Genomic DNA, 20,563 nt, shown 5'->3' with positions numbered 1-20,563 from the left:
ATGTGCTTAAAATTAGAACCGATAAATTTCTCACGAAAAAAAAAAATCTGAGAGGCACATGAGAATATCATGGTGCTGTGACAATCTAAAAGCTCCGAGATTTCCAATAAGCCATTCTCGCAAAAGGTAACCTAAGAGCACACTTAGAGTACACAACAAGAGGAAGCACACATACATGTGAAATTATTGTAACACAGAAGTATAAGATGTACCACACAAAGGAGAAAGTCCATTACACCTATGACATTTGCCACAAGGTCTTACTCTGAGAAAGTCATCTAGAAGGAATAGAAAGTATCATACAAAAGAGAACCCATACAGCTGTGCGATTTCCAACCAAGAACCTCTACTCTCTACATTAGGACACAATGCATTTCTACATACTTAAATTCATATACAGCGTTAATACGAATATATTTCTGTATTATATATGTATATATCTCTAAATAAAACCACATGTATAGATACACACATGAATGCCACGCAATACACACACACACACACTATCTACATATATTAAGTCTGTACATAGATACACATTAAAAACATAAACACTCACAAACCACACAGAAACACACACACCTTATAAGACTAAATAGATAGATAGAAGGGATAGATAGACTGAGATAATCGATGAAGACATATAACGATAGTACACAATCTCTATAACATTATACATATATATCAAAATACACACACACACACACACACACACACATCACATCAACAACACCGTATTATATATACACTCTCTTATATATATATACACATATATGTATATATATTTATATAATATATATCGATATATATATAATAGATAATGTATTATATTATCGTAGCTGGATGGTCTTATATAGAGATATATATCATATATAATATATATATATATATATATATCTACTATATATATATAGACATATTTAATATATATCTAGATATATATATATGTTTACTTTATATATAAAACATATATTATTATATACTATACTATCTACTATATATATATAATCTATATATATATATATATATTATATCAGAGATAATTATATATACTATATTATATCTATTATATATATATAGATATATATATATATACTACGTATGATATATCTATTATAGATACTATATATGTGTGTGTGTTCTCGTGTGTGTGTGTGTGTGTGTGTATGTAGGTGTGGCATATATATCTCACAAAATATATGTACTTACCTTACTATTATAATATACTATATAATATGCATAATATATATATATCTATTATCTATATCTTATCTATATTATATATAGATATTATGGCTATATATATTTTTATATATATATACATTAAACATCTATATTATATATATATATATAAGTATATAAAAAACATATATATTACATATATGTATATATATATATACCGATATATATATTGTATATATAATATATTCATATATCTTATATATAATTCTTATATATATATAATATGTATAGGGTAGTATATGTATGAATGATCTATATATATACTATATATTATATATATTATACTATTATTATATATTATATATATTACATATATATATATATTATATCAATATACTATAATCAATGCACTACTATATATATACATAGATACCACACACTAATATATTACTGTCACTCTATATATATCTTATATATATTATACTGTAATCATATATACTTATATATATATCTATAGTTACATATTATATACACTATATAGAACACACCAATAGATATAGTATATATATTACTATTACATAATAGTATATATATATATATATATATATATATATATATATGATAGATATATATATCTCTTATATACTATATATCTTATATATAATATATCTATATCTATATCTATTTATATATCTTATATATGTGTTGTGGGTGTGTGTCGCCTGTGCTGTGAGTGTGTGTGTTGTTTGTGTGTGTGTGTTGTGTAGGTGTATAGACTACATATATTATATATATATACGAACATAATATATACTATATAGATATATATATTAGCCTTATATATATATTATATATATAAATATATACTTTATATATATACATATACTATACTATATATAACATGATATATAAGATATATGCACATTATCTATGCTATGTATATAGAATATATGAAATATATCATATCCACATATATTATTATATAATATATACTATACTATTATATATATATATATAACTTCTAACTATATATATATATATATATTATTATATCTATATATGGTACATGTACAATGCAATACATTAATTTTATAGATGCATATCTACACGTAACATATAAATTATGACACCTGTGTATATATGTATATACTATAAGTACTATATATACTACGATTAATATATTTTATACTATATATAATATATACTATATTATACACTATATATGCGATATGTATCTGAGTACACATATATGTGCGTACTATCTATATATATATATTATATATATATATACTATATATTATATATATATATACTATTATATCTATATAGTATATATATATTATATATATGTTCGTATACAGAGAGATTATATAAATAGTATAGGAGTATAGAGTATCATAGTAGAATATAGAGATAGAAGAGAGAGATATATAGATAGACTATAGATATACATACACTAGATATGTTATTATATACATAGTACGATATTTAGTATATATATATACGAGAGTATATATATATATTATTATATATGATACTTATATAGACTATATTATTTATTAACTATATATACTATATTATTATTATACTATATTATATATCTATATATAGATATATATACTATATCCTGTGTCGTGTGCGTGTGTTTGTGTGGTTGGTGTGTGTTGTTTCTGTGTGTGAGTGTGTGTGTATGTTTGGGTGTGGGTGTATATATATAATGTATATATCTATTATTATATATTATATAACTGTATATAAAAATTTGTTTTACTTCTTTTAATTTGGGGGAGAAAATGACTGCGCTTATATTACAATGAACGCCACCGTTCATTGCTAATATACGCGCAGTCATTCTAAAAATAACAGTCAGTATTGGGACACTCCACTTGATTACATGATGGTGAAGTTTCCTCATTTAAAAATATTAATAAATGATTATTTCATGTAAAATACAGAGTAAATTAAACGTACATATATATATATATTCACACACACACCACACACCAGCACCACACTGTCACACACATATATATATTATAGATTATATCTAATATTATTATATATATATTATTATATATATATATACATATATATATATATATAAATAGTTTATATTTATATATCAAAATATTTGTGTATTTATATAGTATGGGAATAATGTAAATATAATTCAGATATTGACATAAAATAGCATAGATATAGCAATATATGTATGTATTTATATATATGTGTAATATATATTATATATATATAATATATTAATATATATATATATATATATATATGTGTGTTTGTATTATAAAGATGTATTATATAAATATGTGTAGATATTTTAATGTTTACCGAGATTTGGCGAAAAGGACAAAGGCTTTACAGAGCTTTTCAAAATTACTCGAATCGTGACACTCCCATTCTCTAGACTTGTTCCCTGGAACAGGAGGGAGTCAGAGCGCATAGTATTTAAGCAAAACCAACTTTATGTTCAATTACACAAGCAAGGTATAAGCGCAATAAATAAAGTATTTGCTAAAGAAAGTAATCATCATTATTTAAACATTCTTTAATAGTTTTATGGAACATGACTAATCATTTATTAACACGTCTCCAGTATTTGTAATTAGTAATCACCGACGAAAGATAGACTATGATAACTAGAATAATTATACATGCATTTATGGCCCATTTTAGTCAAAACTTAATGGCCAGCCAAGGGAAATATCTTAAACACATATCCACCTGAGGGAGACGGGACAGGAGATGCACAGATGCGGGAGACAAGCTCATGAGGGAAGAAAGTTCTGGACACAGCGTAAAGGCTCGCGTTTTAATGAATACAAGGGACTAATTTGTGTGAAATATTACGTTTACTGCTACAAAAAAATAGGGCTTCCTCCACAGTCGAGCAGTGGACAGAAAGGCCGTGGCCATTTGGGAGTATAAGACTCAAAAATAGGACCAGTAGAGAGAGCACGGAAATCACAACGTTCGGTGAGTGAAATAATACTATACAATTGATGTTATAAATATAAAATTTTTTGGTAGTAACTAATATAACTCATATATCCAAATTTATACACATTATTTATATATATAATATAAGTATGCATATATATACACATATTAGACATATATGTCACACACACACACACCCACACCACACACACACACACCACACACACACACACACATACACACACACAACAAAATCATATATATATATATATATATATATATATATATATATATATAGATATATATATATATAATATATATATATATTATACAATACATATAGTATATATATATATATTATATATATATATAATATATATATATATATATTATATACATTTACATATATATAGACAGAAAATATATCATGTATATCAATATATTATAAATATATAGTATATATACACATATAACTATAGTGCAAACACACACACACACAACACACACACACACACACACACATACACACCAAAACACACACACACCTATATATATATATATCTATAAAAATAGATATATATATATCAGATATACTATATATATATATAGATATAGTATATATAGATGTATATATAGAGATAGTACATATATATCATAACATATATCTATAGATATATAGTATTATATATATATATATATGATATATATATATATATAAAAATAAACTTAATATATATATATATAAGATATATATGATAGACAATATACACACACACAACACACACATATATATATATATATATATATTATGATATATATATTATATTATATATATGTATATATTAGATATATAAGAGCAGATCATAATATATATAGATATATTATATAGATAATACATAATATAAAACATATAGAGAGAATATATAGTATAATATATATATATATAAGACATATATATATATATATATATATATATATATAGATATTATATCTTATATATACATTATACATATATAAGGACAGAATTATATACATAACATATATGATATACATGTATATTTTCTGTCTATATATATGTATATGTATATGTGTAATAATAACCCCCTATATAATATATATTATATCTATATATATATATATATAATATATTATATATATATACACATAAAAGTATGTATACATGATATATTTCTGTATATATAATGAAGGTATATTTACATAGATATATATATTATACTATTATACTTATTATACATATGTATACTGACTATCTTATTATGCATAATATATAATATATATATGTAGTAATTGTATATATATACACACATACTATTACCATATCTATATATAATATACAATAATATATATCTCTACTTATTATTATATATATATGCATATTACATATATACAATTTACATATAATTTATACTGACTACATACAATTATATACTTACTATATATATTATATATACTACATTAGACTATATGACTATATATACATTAATATACTAAATATATATATATTATATATTGTATATCTATATTATATATATATATATATATATGATATATATATACTATATAATATATACATATTATATATATATAAGTATGTAATACCATGTATACTATTTCTTCATGTGTCTATTTATAGATATGTGTATGCTATAAATAAACTATGTGATATAATATATATATATAGATCTATATAGTCATATATCACATTCTCTATATATATAGATTATATATATATATATATAAAATTAGAATATAATATATAGAAATATATATCTATACTATTATATATATATATATAGATATATATATATAAATATATATATACGATATACATATATAGATAATAGTATTATAGATAGATATATATATATATTATATATCTATATATATATATATATTATATATATAATATATTTTTTTATATACATATATATATATATATATATATGTATATATATATATATATATATATATATATATATATATATATTTAATATATATATATATAAAGACAGAAATATATACATGATATCATCTATATTTATATTATATGGACAACCTAATTCAGATACAGCTATGTATTTATGCATATATATGCCTTATATAGATATATATATAATATATTATATTTAAAAAAATCACTATATTATTATAGATATAGTATATATATATATATAATATATATATATACATTATATATATATTATATAATATAACATCATATATATCTACTATATATATATATATTATCTATATATTATACTTTACTATTAACATAATACTATATATCATATATAGATTAAATATAGTATAATATTAACATATACATATATAATACACTACATGCATATGTATCCACACACACCACCCACACACACACACCAATACACACACATTTAATATTATATGATATATATAATATATATATATATATAGATATATATATAATATATATGACTATGAGACATATATATGTATATAAAAGGTATGATATATATATATACAATATAAATTATATATATAGATTACTATATATATATATATATATTACTATATATATCTATATAATACTATATACTATATATATATATAGAGAGATATAAGCTATATATAATGGTCTATCATCGTATATATACTTACGATGTAGAGATATACTAGATTGATATAATAGAGAGAGAAATCGAGATAGATACGAAGTATAGAAGTAATGAGAGAGAGATGAGAGATAGATAGATAGATAGAGGAGATATATATAACATATAGTAGATATATGATATCTACATAGAGAGGATACTCTATACATAGGAGTATATATATATCATTAAGAGAAGATATAGAGATATAGAAAGTATCGATTTAAGATATATAGACTATGAAGAGATTATATGATAGATTTGATATATTATAAATATTATATATAGATATATGATATAGATAGATAGATAGATATATAACTATACTATGGATAGATATATATATACATACATACATTGTATACATAGATATATATTATATCTATATATGTACGCTAATAGTGTATATATATCATAATACGATTTGATAATATATACTTTATATATCTAAATATACTCTATTACTATCTTTATAATATATATAACTTATCTATTTATATGTGTGAGGGGTGTGGTGTGTGTGTGTGGCCTAACCTATGCATGTAGTGTATTATGTATGGTATATGTATACATATATCCTATATTATATTATGATAGATCATGTATTTATATTTATAACATTTCTAACATATATAACAACTACATGTGTATATTTAAGTATGTATGATATTACATACATATAGGATCTACACGTAAATTTTATATATCTACACATCTATCTATACATTTATATGCATTAAATATTGTAAAACACACACCACAACTATCCTACTTACTATATATGTGTGTGAGTGTGTCTTTGGTGTGCTTGTTCAGGCACAATCGCCAAATGCCTTGCTATCATACCAATAGTTAATTATGCTAGAGCTGTAAAGTTTGTGCACAACCATGATCTCAGTTTTTCCAAGTATTGATTTGATTTCTTATGTGGTAAGAATATACCAGGGTACCCACTACCTTCCATGTGTATTTTGTCAAGTGATGGTAATTATCATCGAATCTGTCATGTAGATTATTCACTGAAGTGCTCAGTTTGATAGAGCAGCTTCAATCTCTATGGTGTGTCATTGGAAATTCGAGATAGTTCTGCCCCCGACTAGCGTTTTTGTGCCAAAATATTAATCTTGCTTGTGTAAGAGTATGTTGAGTTTTTCTTATTAATGTATTTAAGTTGTTTACTGAGCACTATGAAGAAACTTTTAATTATCAGTGTACTGCACTATAAGGCAGTTATGGGCTATTGTTGATAAATCATTAAGAAAATTGTAAATAAGATCAGACCTAAATAGAGGTTGCAGAACACAGAAAAAGCGTACTTGTTTTGATGACTTATCGATTGATCGATCTTACCAATTTGGTCCTTGTATCTAAATAACTTTTAAACCAAAAGGTATCAATTTCACAATTTACCAATTTGTTAAGGAGAATTTCATGGTTTACACTATCAAAAGAATTAGAAAATTTGCATAATGTGTGCAAATTTACCTGATTTTTATCTATGTTATTATAAATCTCATCAGTAATTTATAGTAAAGCTGTTTCAGTAGATAACCTATTTCTAAAACCATGTTGTGTTTTAGATAAGTTATTGTTATTCAGCAATATTGTTAAGTGATTTGCTACAATTTTTCAAGAACTTGGAACACCATCGGGAGTATAGTAATAGGCGACATATATTATACCATTTGTTATATATCGACCACCACACGATTTGATAATATTGAGATACTCATTACCAGTTTCCAAAATGACGAAATGACCACCTAGTAACAGAGAGACGTATCATAATGACACGTCAAAAAATGTTACACATATGTTGCAGGTAGATCATCTCTGAAAAGAATAAAAAGCATTACCGTCTGCTCCCTTACAGCACATTTGTTTGCGACGTGTCTAATTACAACGTAAGATGATTGTTATGTGTACTTCCACTGGTTGTAGTATAGCTCATATAGCTAATTTTCTAACTAGCGTTTGAAGAATTTTCCATAAGTTATTACAGTTACCCTTATATTCAGTGAATTTCTTTCTGAAATATGTAAAATTTTATATATATTCTCAATATTACACACTCATTGTATCTATACCAATATTCTCCTACATCACATTCATACATATAATTTCATATAGACCACATGTATGTATATGATACACTTTACAATGTGTTTGTATATATATTATTGTTTAAAATAACAGAGAGGCTGTATATTACAGATACCACACTATTCTATGTGTAATTTTAAAAAACATTTAATGAATATATACATAACTGTTCAACATTCATTCAATATATATATATATAGATATGGATATACTATTATATATATTATATATATATATAACCTAGTATATATATACTATATTACTATACTATATGAACTGTATATATAATATATATATATATATATATTTTAGATCTATAAATTATGTATATAAAATATCACTATATGTATATATACTTTACTATAGATATACCTACTATATAATATAATATATAGCTATATTATAATATATATACTACAATATATTATCTATATATATTATATATGTATATAATATATATAATATTTATAATATATATATGGAGAGAGAGGCTTTGTGTATATCCAAACTATTGATACATGTAGTTATCTTGCTCGTGATGCAGTATTTAAATAACACATGCACTATGGTATGTCTTATATATACATAAAATACCTTACATATGTATGTATATGCGTATTTGTGTTGCTGATACTTACTATATAACATATTATATCACTATATATATATATAAATATATATATACTATAACACTCTCCCCTTACTTACTATAATATACTACTACTTATATATGTTATGTATTTATATATACATATAATATTATATATATAAATAATATATAGAGAATACAAAACGCTATATATGTGTGGAGTTATATGTTACTCGTTCTAATATATTAGATAAGTATATACTATATATAATATATCATTACGTATATATATCTCATACACATATATCATATATATATCTATATATAGTATAGATCATCTGTATATGTAGATATATATATATATAACACGATATATATCTATACATATATTAATTTATATATAATCTCTATATATATATGAATGCATAAAACATGATCTATATGCTATCTAATCTATCTCATATATCTACAAATGTAAAATATCTGGATATATATTATTATATATTATTTTACATATACACACAGTATAGATGATAATTCCTTACATATATTCATCAGTATACACATGTATGTATATATTAAGGTTACATTGTGTATTTACTATAACATTTGTAGATACAAAGAGATGTGTAGATTAAATATAGACCAGGATCGATATGCTTATGCAGGGATATATTATATAAACATAGTATACATGACTGTCAACATTCATTCCATACTATTCATATACCTATAATATTATAGATATATAATAGATAGATATATATATACTAGATATACTTGATATATACGCTGCTATAGCACTATATACCTATTATATATATACATATATTATATATATATATAATTATATTCACTATAATCTCTTAAATACTATGAATATATATATATACTAATATATTATATGTACTGTCTATTATACACATATATATTAAATATGCTTATAAATAACTAATATATATATATATATATATATATATTACTATGATATATATATATATATATATAATCTATCACATAATATTTGTAATATACATATACAACTAGAGAGAGAATTTTTGTATATAAAATTGCTACATATAGCTATCTGTGCATATATGTATATAACATACTGAATTGCAGTATGTATGTCTATACTATACATGCCATCATATACATAATATCGATATATAGCTATTTGGTGTGTAATATGTATATCTTACTAGATCTTACCAATTATTCTATCGTATACTATTATATACACTTCATATCTATTATATCATAACTAATTATATATATATGAATGTATAACTATCTGTACTATATTTAAATTCCTGATTTCTATTCTCTCTATCTCACTCTCTTCACGTCTCTCTCTCTCTCTTCTCTCTCTCTCTCTCTCTGTATGATGTATATCTTACTCTATTATATACTATTATATTAATATATATATATATCATACCTACTATTTACATAATATATATTATATAATAGATACTACTTATATCTACACAACAATTTATAATATTACATACCTATATTTACATATATATATAGTATACTATAATATATAATACCATCACATATACTTATATATATATATACATATACTTATATATATCTTATATACTAATATATATGAAATGCTCGATATCACTTTATATAAATTCTCATATACTGTATATTCTCACTTTATATTTATCTATATATATATATATATATATATAATATATTCTATATTATACATATATCATACGTACTGCTTATTATTATATGAAATTATATACACAGTATATAACCTGTGTGTATTTATTGCTCTGATTCGAACTGAATATATGGATTATATAAATCATATTGCAATTATATATTATGTAAAGTTACACCACACACACACACGTATATATGTATGTATGTACTAAATATCTATGCACACATAAACATTATAGGACGTATCATATCACCTATTATACTATCTATATATATCCTAATCACTATATATATACTCTGTTACTATATATATCACATATACTATATACTTACTACTGCACAGTATCTTATTATTCAGATATATATATACACTTACTATTACTAGAATATATATGAGAAATTATATGGACTGGATATATTGAATATATATATATATATATATATATATATATGTTAATATTATACTATATATATATATATACACATATATGATATACGTATAATAGATATGTATCGGAGACTCGATGAGAGCTTTTTTCTAGATATATCTTGTCATGGTATCTGTATATATGTATATAAACCACATGTGCACTCATACTATATAACTATATGACAGACATTATGTATGTCCTCTTATATACATACATAAATACATATATATGGTCTATATGTATTTGTGGTTGTGTCTATAGACTAGATATCTCTATTACGTATTCAATAGTATACTGTGTATCTATATGATTATGTAATATATATATTATCAGTATACCTCTATTATCTTCATACTATATATATATATATACATATATATTATCCATATAATATATATATATACATATATATTAATGAATACTATAAATATGTTTTATATCTATCTATCTATCTTATATGCTCGTTCTATATCATGACATGTGTAATAATATATTTTTATAACTGGTATATATCTACAATGATACATATATTATACCTAGATATATTATATAATATATATATATATATAATATATATATATATATATATCATAATATAATATATATATATTATATATATATATGTATGTATATATTATATATACTGTATATATACTATAAAATATATATATTATATATATATCTATATCTATACTGATATATATATAGTACTATATATATATCATAATTATACATACTTATTACTAGACACAATAGATAAATATAGATTAGAGTACTTATTACTAATTTATAAATTATATATTACTAGTCTATATCTATTACTATATATATAGACTATATATATAACTTACTATACTTCTTATACATTCATTATACTGTACTGTATATTCTATAGTGAAGTATATATGCATTTATATAAATACATTAATAATATATATCTAAGAATACACACACAACATAATATTATACCACGCACTATAGTATTCTATATATTACCGAAATATCATCAATATTCATTATATAATGAATTATATATATTATATATTAATATACTATATGTATCACTCTATCCTATAATATATTATATAATATCTATATATTATATACTATACTATTATATATAATATAGATTTATATATATATATATATAACCTATATCATATATATTATATATATATATATAAATATATGTATCCACTCTTATTAATATACCATTAACATATGAGAATAAACTGTGTGTGTATATATATATATATATCATATATATATATAGCTATATATATAATATATATATATATAACAATATGTGTGTGTGATGTGTGTGTGTTCTGTGTGTGTGTGTGTATGTGTGTGTGTGTGTGTGTGTGTGTGTATGTGTGGGTGTGTGGGTGCGTGTGGGTGTCTGGGTGTGTGGATGTGTGGATGTTTGGATGAATATATATTTATATATTATGACTATTTATCTGTATATACATAAATATATGATTCATTATACTAACTATAGTTGATATGATGCAAATTCATACTCTATCTATCTATCTGTATTCCATATTATTATTCTGTTATATAAGATTCTACCAAAAAAGTAATACATATGAATGCTTATATATGTGTACATCTGTTTATACATTAAACATTTATTCATATACATTAAGAAAATTATTCTATTATACATATATTTATGTATATTTAAACTTTTATACTTATATATATGCACACACACACACACACACCCACACACACACACACACACACACAAACACACACACATACAAATATTTATATACATATATATATAATTATATATATATTATATATATATATATCTATTATATATGAATATAGAATATATATATATCTATATATAGGCTATAGTATAATACAGTTCATATATGTGTTTATATATTTATACATCATATATATTGAATATACATCATCGTTTCTACATATATACATTTATTCTATATTACATTTATAAAATTTACATTTTTTCATTAGTATTCATGTATACTTAAATATGCACACATACACACCACACACACACACATTTGTATATATATAATAGATATTATATATATATTATATATATATATATAGCATCTATATAATATATATATATTATATAGAAGATATAGAGAATATATATATATGGGGTATGATAATAGTAAAATCTATTCTCACATATATATATAATATATATATCTCTATATAGATAATATATATAATCTAGAAATATATAATATGAGATTATATACATGATATGATAGCTATATATATATATAGATATTAGAGATAGAGATATATAATATCTATATATTTATATTATATATATATACATGATCTATATATATATAGATATATATATATATATGATATATATATATATAGATTCCTATAGATGTATATACTATATTGCATCTAAATTTATATATATATATATATAGATATATATATATATTATATATATATATATATATATCTATATACATATTTATATATGTTTCACATATGTGTATATATATTATACATAAGTATCTATGGAGTACTATAAATTGATGTATGTGTGTGAAATATATATTTTTATATGTCGAAATTAATAATGTCATATTATGTGTGTACTATACATACATGTAATTATATATCACTATATAATATATATATATATATATACTATACTAAGTATTTACTATATATATATATCCTGTATATATATGACATATACGTTATATTGCCTTATAGATGAATTATGTTAGTAGCTATTCAGTACTTACTATTAAATATTTATAGTGAATATAAAGAATATACGATTTTTTATTAAATATGTATTTATATATCCTATATGTCATATTACAAATATATATATATGTAATGTGATATTATAACTATTAGTATATTATATATAATATAACATATATATATATATACCTATATACTATATATATCTAGAGTCTATATATATATATATATATATAATATATGATATATACGTTTATATCATCTACTATATATATATATACTATATATATATATAGTATATGTATATATATTATATATATAATACTAATATCTATCATATATATAATTATATCATATATATAATATCATTAGATATTGTGTAATAAATCCGTATTTCATTTATAAATTTATATGTGTATATATTATGTAATATTCTATATATTTGCCCTGTTTATATATGTGTACGTTTATCGTATAGGTGATTGAAGATTTTGTAATTTAGCTTCATGTTAAAACATGTGGCTATGTTAGTTATATTTTCTATCCCAGGGTGATGAGAGTTTCATCGGAGAATGGGGTGCCTCGGCACCACTCACAGACAAGGAAATGTCGGCAAGGAGTCAGCGTTAAGAAGACATCAACGAAGTGTCACGAAGTTACATGCCTGAAAATTAACGCAGACCACTTGATTCATGAGAAGTTGAGAAATGAAGTGTGTAATGTAAATGCAGCTATCATGGAGTCATTTTTTCATTAAATCATTATGGTGTAAGGACATGAGGCTACATGACGAAAGACGATGTGAACTTGGCTTCAGGATTGTAATCTAGAAGACGAAGGAGAGGATGCATGATAACCTAAAAGTGGAATCCAAAGGAAATGTTTTGTATGTGAGGATGTGATGGCAAGGCTCCCTCCTTTTTGTGTCAAAAGGATTAACATCACTAACCACAGACGAGTCCACACGAAAGGAGAAGCCATATAACTTGAGATCTTGCAACAAGACATCCCATACAATCTAGTTTTTTTAATCTCATGTATGAAAATGCATTAACAGAGGAGAAAAACATACAGCTATGAACTTTGTAACAAGGACATCTCACAAAAACATAATCTGCTGAAGAACATGAGAGTGCATACAAAGAGGAAGTCATATACCTGTGACACTTGCAGTAAGACATTTTCTAAGAGTAGTTATCTTGTAACGCACATTGGAGTACATACAAAAGAGAAGCCCATACAACTGTGAAATTTGCAGTAATACCTTCTCACTGAAAAATAATCTGGTGAGGCACATGAAAATACATACAAAGGAGAAGCCTAAGACCGTTATATACGATCTGTTCGACATAAGCCTTTTCTGAGAGAGGTCATCTTGTATGTCAAATTAGAGTACATACAAAAAAGAAGTACTGCAGTTGTGAAATTTGTAACAAGGACTTCACAGATAAATCTAATCTAGCAAAGCTTACGAGAGTACATACAAAGGAGAAACCATACGGATGTGAGATTTGTAACAAAAACTTTTCGCATAGATCTAATCTAGTAAGTCCATGTGAGAAGAACATACAGGGAGCTAGAAGCCATACAGCTGTGAGATTTGCAACAAGGCCTTCTCACATAAACAGTAGTCTAGTGATCCATATGAGAGTACATACAAATGAGAAGCCATTACAAAGTGAGATTTGCAATAAACCTTCTATACAAACAAAGGACGTGGAGTAAGCCATATGGGACTGCATACAAAGAGAGCCACTATAGTACTGTAAAAATTTGCAACAATACATATGTGCTCACGAAAGATCATCTGGTGAGGCATATGAGAATACATGCAATGAACTAATACTATACAGCACTGCAAGAATTTGCAATAAAGTGCTCATTTCTAAGAATGAGGCTCCAGCTTGTAAGGCACAATAGAGTACATTCAGATGGGAATCCTTATGAATGTGAAATTTGCAGTAAGGCCTTTTCTGCAAGAGGTAGCCTAGTAGCGCACATTAGAGTACACACCAAGGAGAATCCATACAGTTGTGAAATTTGTAACAAGGACTTCACAGAAAAATCTAAATTAACAAGGTATATGAGAGTACATACAATATAGAAGCCATACAAATGTGAGATTTGTAACAAGAACTTTTTGCTTAGCAGTAATCTAGTAAGGCTTATGAGAGTACATACAAAAGAGAAACCATAAAGCTGTGAGATTTGCAACAAGGCCTTCTCTCAGAAAAGTAATGTAGTATGTCATATGAAACTACATACAAAAAGAGAAGCCATACAAATGTGAGATTTGCAACATGATCCTTCCTCAGAGAAGTCATGTAGTAAGACATATGAAAGTACATACAAAAGAGAAGCCATACAGCTATGAGATTTGGAGCAAGGCTTCCTCATAAAACTGATCCATATGAGAGTACATATAGTGGAGGAGCCTTACTACTGTGAGATCTGTAATAATGTATTTTAATGGAAACGGACTATGGTGAAGCACATCAGAGTAAATACGAAGCAGAAGCCTTGCATGAAATGAAACCTCATGCCACATAATGAGAGTACATACAAAAGAGAAGCCAAACAACTGTAAGATTTGCAATAACTTTCAGCCATATTGTCTATTTACATACGGTCACCAAGCCATTTGTAAATATTTATTTCACAAAGGGAATACGCTTCTCAAGGACATTATATAAGAAAGAAATGTTCTAATTTGAGCGACTCTATTTTTTTTTTTTTTTTTTTTTTTTTTACATTACACCTACTACTAGTTCTTTATACAACATAATGCTTTTTTGCATTATGACTTTATTTAAGTCTCATATAATATTTGTTGGGTTAAACTTCATTTCAACTGATCAAGGGCAGTTCAACAGATACTCCTGGTCATAGAATTTAAGAAGCTGCACCTCATGCCACTTACCTGGTGACTGGAAGGTTGTTGGCCATTTTAAAAAGCGGACAGTACTTTAGCTCTCAACATTACTTATTATTATGTGCAAAGGGGAACAAAAATGTCTGTATATTTTCTATGTTATTTTATGAATGTTACTTTTAACATAACAGTTATCACTAATCTGCTAACTTTTTATTACTCTTTCGATATCTCTATTCATAGTCTACTTCTTTGTCCCTGTCTATATATTAAAATGATCTATCCATCAATCATTCTATATATGTTTGATTTAGGTTAAGATGTAAATGGAAATGCGCGTGTTAAGAGATAACAGCTCTTTACATCAATACCTCTTTATATCAATAAAAATGAAAAATATTCATTTATATATAATTAAATATATATATTATACTACTAGTATATACTTTTATACTATTATATATATATCTATAATATTCTTTAACTTATATCATATCACTCGTACTCTGACAAAAGCAAATTCATTCACAGTCATTTGATCCGCCATATGTCATATATACTTATTCATAATTATACTACTATTTATATATATATATTAAATATACTTATATATACTCTAGTATACTATATGTGTGTACTTTATTATATATACTTCCTATGTATCTTATCTCTATTCTGTATAATATTCTAGTTAAATATATATATACCTTATATAATATCATGATATACTGTAATCTCTATATATTATATATACTATTAATATATATACTTATCCTATATATATAAGTATGTGTATGTCTATGTGTGTATATATATATAAATAAATAAATAAATAAATATATATATATATATATATATATATATATATATATATATATTATATATATATATATATATATATATATATATATATATATATATATATATATACAAGCTCATGCACTATATATCTCGGATGACCTCACTGTCAAACCTATTCCTGCCCAACCTCACTCCTCCCTTAATACGTGTACCAGAACTGTTTCCATCTCTCCAAATAACTGTCCTGTCTACAATAAGGACTGGTCAGACTGTGAAAAGACTTGTTCGCATGCCTCATCGACTGGCAGTCCAGTGTTACACTATTCCTCCCAGAGGCCAACACAAGTCCAACACCAGTTTGACAAGATTAGTTTCCGTAGACATGACTGCCCCTATGGTTTATATTGGTGGAGTGTCCTTCCCTATCTAACCATATCAACCTTTTCTCTGTTGCTCCACAGCTTGCTGCCCTCTGTGTGCCCAACCTGGTAATGAACATTTGAATTACTCTGCTCAGTTACGCCAGTGTACTAATTGAGTTGGCTCCCATAATGTATTTTATAGGAGCTGCTCTGCTTATAAGCTCGAATCTGAGGTAGCAGTTCTCAGATTCAAACTAGGCCTCACTCTGCATAAGGCCAGACAAGAAGCATACCAATGAGGCTTTTCTCTTTCTACAATTTCCAAATCTGTACTTCGCTCGACTCCCCTCCCATCTTCTCAAGAAGCCACAGCATCTTCCCAAATATCTCTTCCCTCTTCCCCAAACCATCCTATCTCTATATATAATATATGTATATAAATATTAACATATAAACATGTATATGGATAGATATATACACATATATACATATATACATATATACATATATACATATACATATATATATATATACATATATACATATACATACATATATGCATACATATATACAATATACATATATAAATTTATATTTACATTATACAGATATATACATATATACACATATATATATATATATATATATATATATATACATATATATATATATATATATATATATATATATATATATATATATATATATATCTCGACAACGACACACACACACACACACACACACATATATGTGTGTGTGTATTACACATTTATATATATAAATATATATATCATATCTATATATACAAATATATGTACACACCCGGATTCCCTCCGCGAACATCAAGCCGATCCGGATTCCCTTACGCGAACGGCAATTTAATACGGATTCAACTTACGCGAACGGCAACAAAGCGAAAGCCTCGTTTCCTTCAACATCAAGAAAAACATATTTTAGTTAATCATTAGTATCTTTTTTTTTTTTGTCTTTTTTCCCTCGATTTTCCGAGAGGATTGAAGAAGAGTTAAGGAGGAGATAAAGATAAGCAAGATAAGATAAAGAATATAAGAATAAGATCGATGGAAGAAGGGATGGATAGATAGACAGACAGACAGACAGATAGATAGATAGATAGATAGACAGATAGATAGATAGATAGATAGATGGAAGAATTAATAGATAAAATGACAAACAATTGACATACAAAATGACTTATTTAATATTATTTATTTATTAAGTATTTTTTTTTATTAAGTATTTTTTTTTATTAATTATTTTATTATTTACTATTCATCTTTTTTATTATTTTATTTTTATTATTCATTATTTCATTATTTATTATCATCTTCCTTTACTTATTAATTTGGCAAGATAAGATAAGATATTTAGTTGTAAGTTTGAATTTTTTAGGCGTGAGTGAGTTCCCTTTGGGTTGTCTCTCCTGTTGGCGCTCCAGCAAAGAACAACAAACCCATGTCCTGTTTAAGCATTATAGTTTTTTTTTTTTTTTTTTAACATGGCTCAGGTTCGTTGTTCTTTGCTGGAGCAACAACCTCTTGTATGCTAATTCTAGAGGAAATGGAATATATATATATATATATTTTTTTTCTCTCTCCTATATTTTTCACCATATCCCTTGCAATATACGGAACATGGGATTTTTTTTTTTTTTTTTTTTTTTTTTTTTTTTTTTTTTTTGGTGGTGGTGGTAGGGGGAAGGGGAGCAGGTCTATAAAGATGAAAGAAAAAGTCACATTTCAAGTAAAGACAAGCCAAAATTTCATGAAAAAACATCCAAAACTACTAAAAAGGATCTATATATTTTTTTTATCACATTTTAGGTAAAGATAAGCTAAAAGTTCTTGCAAAAAACACTCAAAATTATTAAATAAAGATCATAATATGACCTTAAAAAACTTTCCTAGCCTAGGAAATGAGTGCGTTTCCTTAACCGAATTATCTTAATTAACTAAAGGATTAAAAAAAAAAAAGATAAAAAAATTAAGTTGAGGGTTAAGAATAAATTAACTATAAGTTAAAAAGAATTAACTTGAGGTTAAAAAAAGAGAAAAAATTAACTTGAGGTAAAAAAATATATAATAATAATAATAATAACTGGAGGTCTAAAAAGAAAAAAAAAATAACTAGAGGTTAAAAAGAATTAACTAATGGGTTGAAAAGAAAGAAAGAAAGAAAAA

General features: G+C 24.1%; 1 protein-coding gene across 1 annotated transcript; it reads left to right on the top strand.

Moving 5' to 3' along the window:
- Window positions 1-206: 206 nt before the first annotated feature.
- Window positions 207-16,729, top strand: LOC119568569 (zinc finger protein 271-like). Its single transcript, XM_037917112.1, has 6 exons — window positions 207-257; window positions 14,880-14,942; window positions 15,388-15,575; window positions 15,866-16,051; window positions 16,221-16,419; window positions 16,646-16,729. Exons 1-6 carry the CDS (start codon window positions 207-209, stop codon window positions 16,727-16,729), a joined length of 771 nt encoding a protein of 256 aa, XP_037773040.1.
- Window positions 16,730-20,563: the final 3,834 nt, after the last annotated feature.

The sequence above is a fragment of the Penaeus monodon genome, chromosome 44, assembly GCF_015228065.2.
Source record: "Penaeus monodon isolate SGIC_2016 chromosome 44, NSTDA_Pmon_1, whole genome shotgun sequence".
NCBI lineage: Eukaryota > Metazoa > Arthropoda > Malacostraca > Decapoda > Penaeidae > Penaeus > Penaeus monodon.
This window is presented reverse-complemented; position numbering and strand designations above follow the sequence as displayed.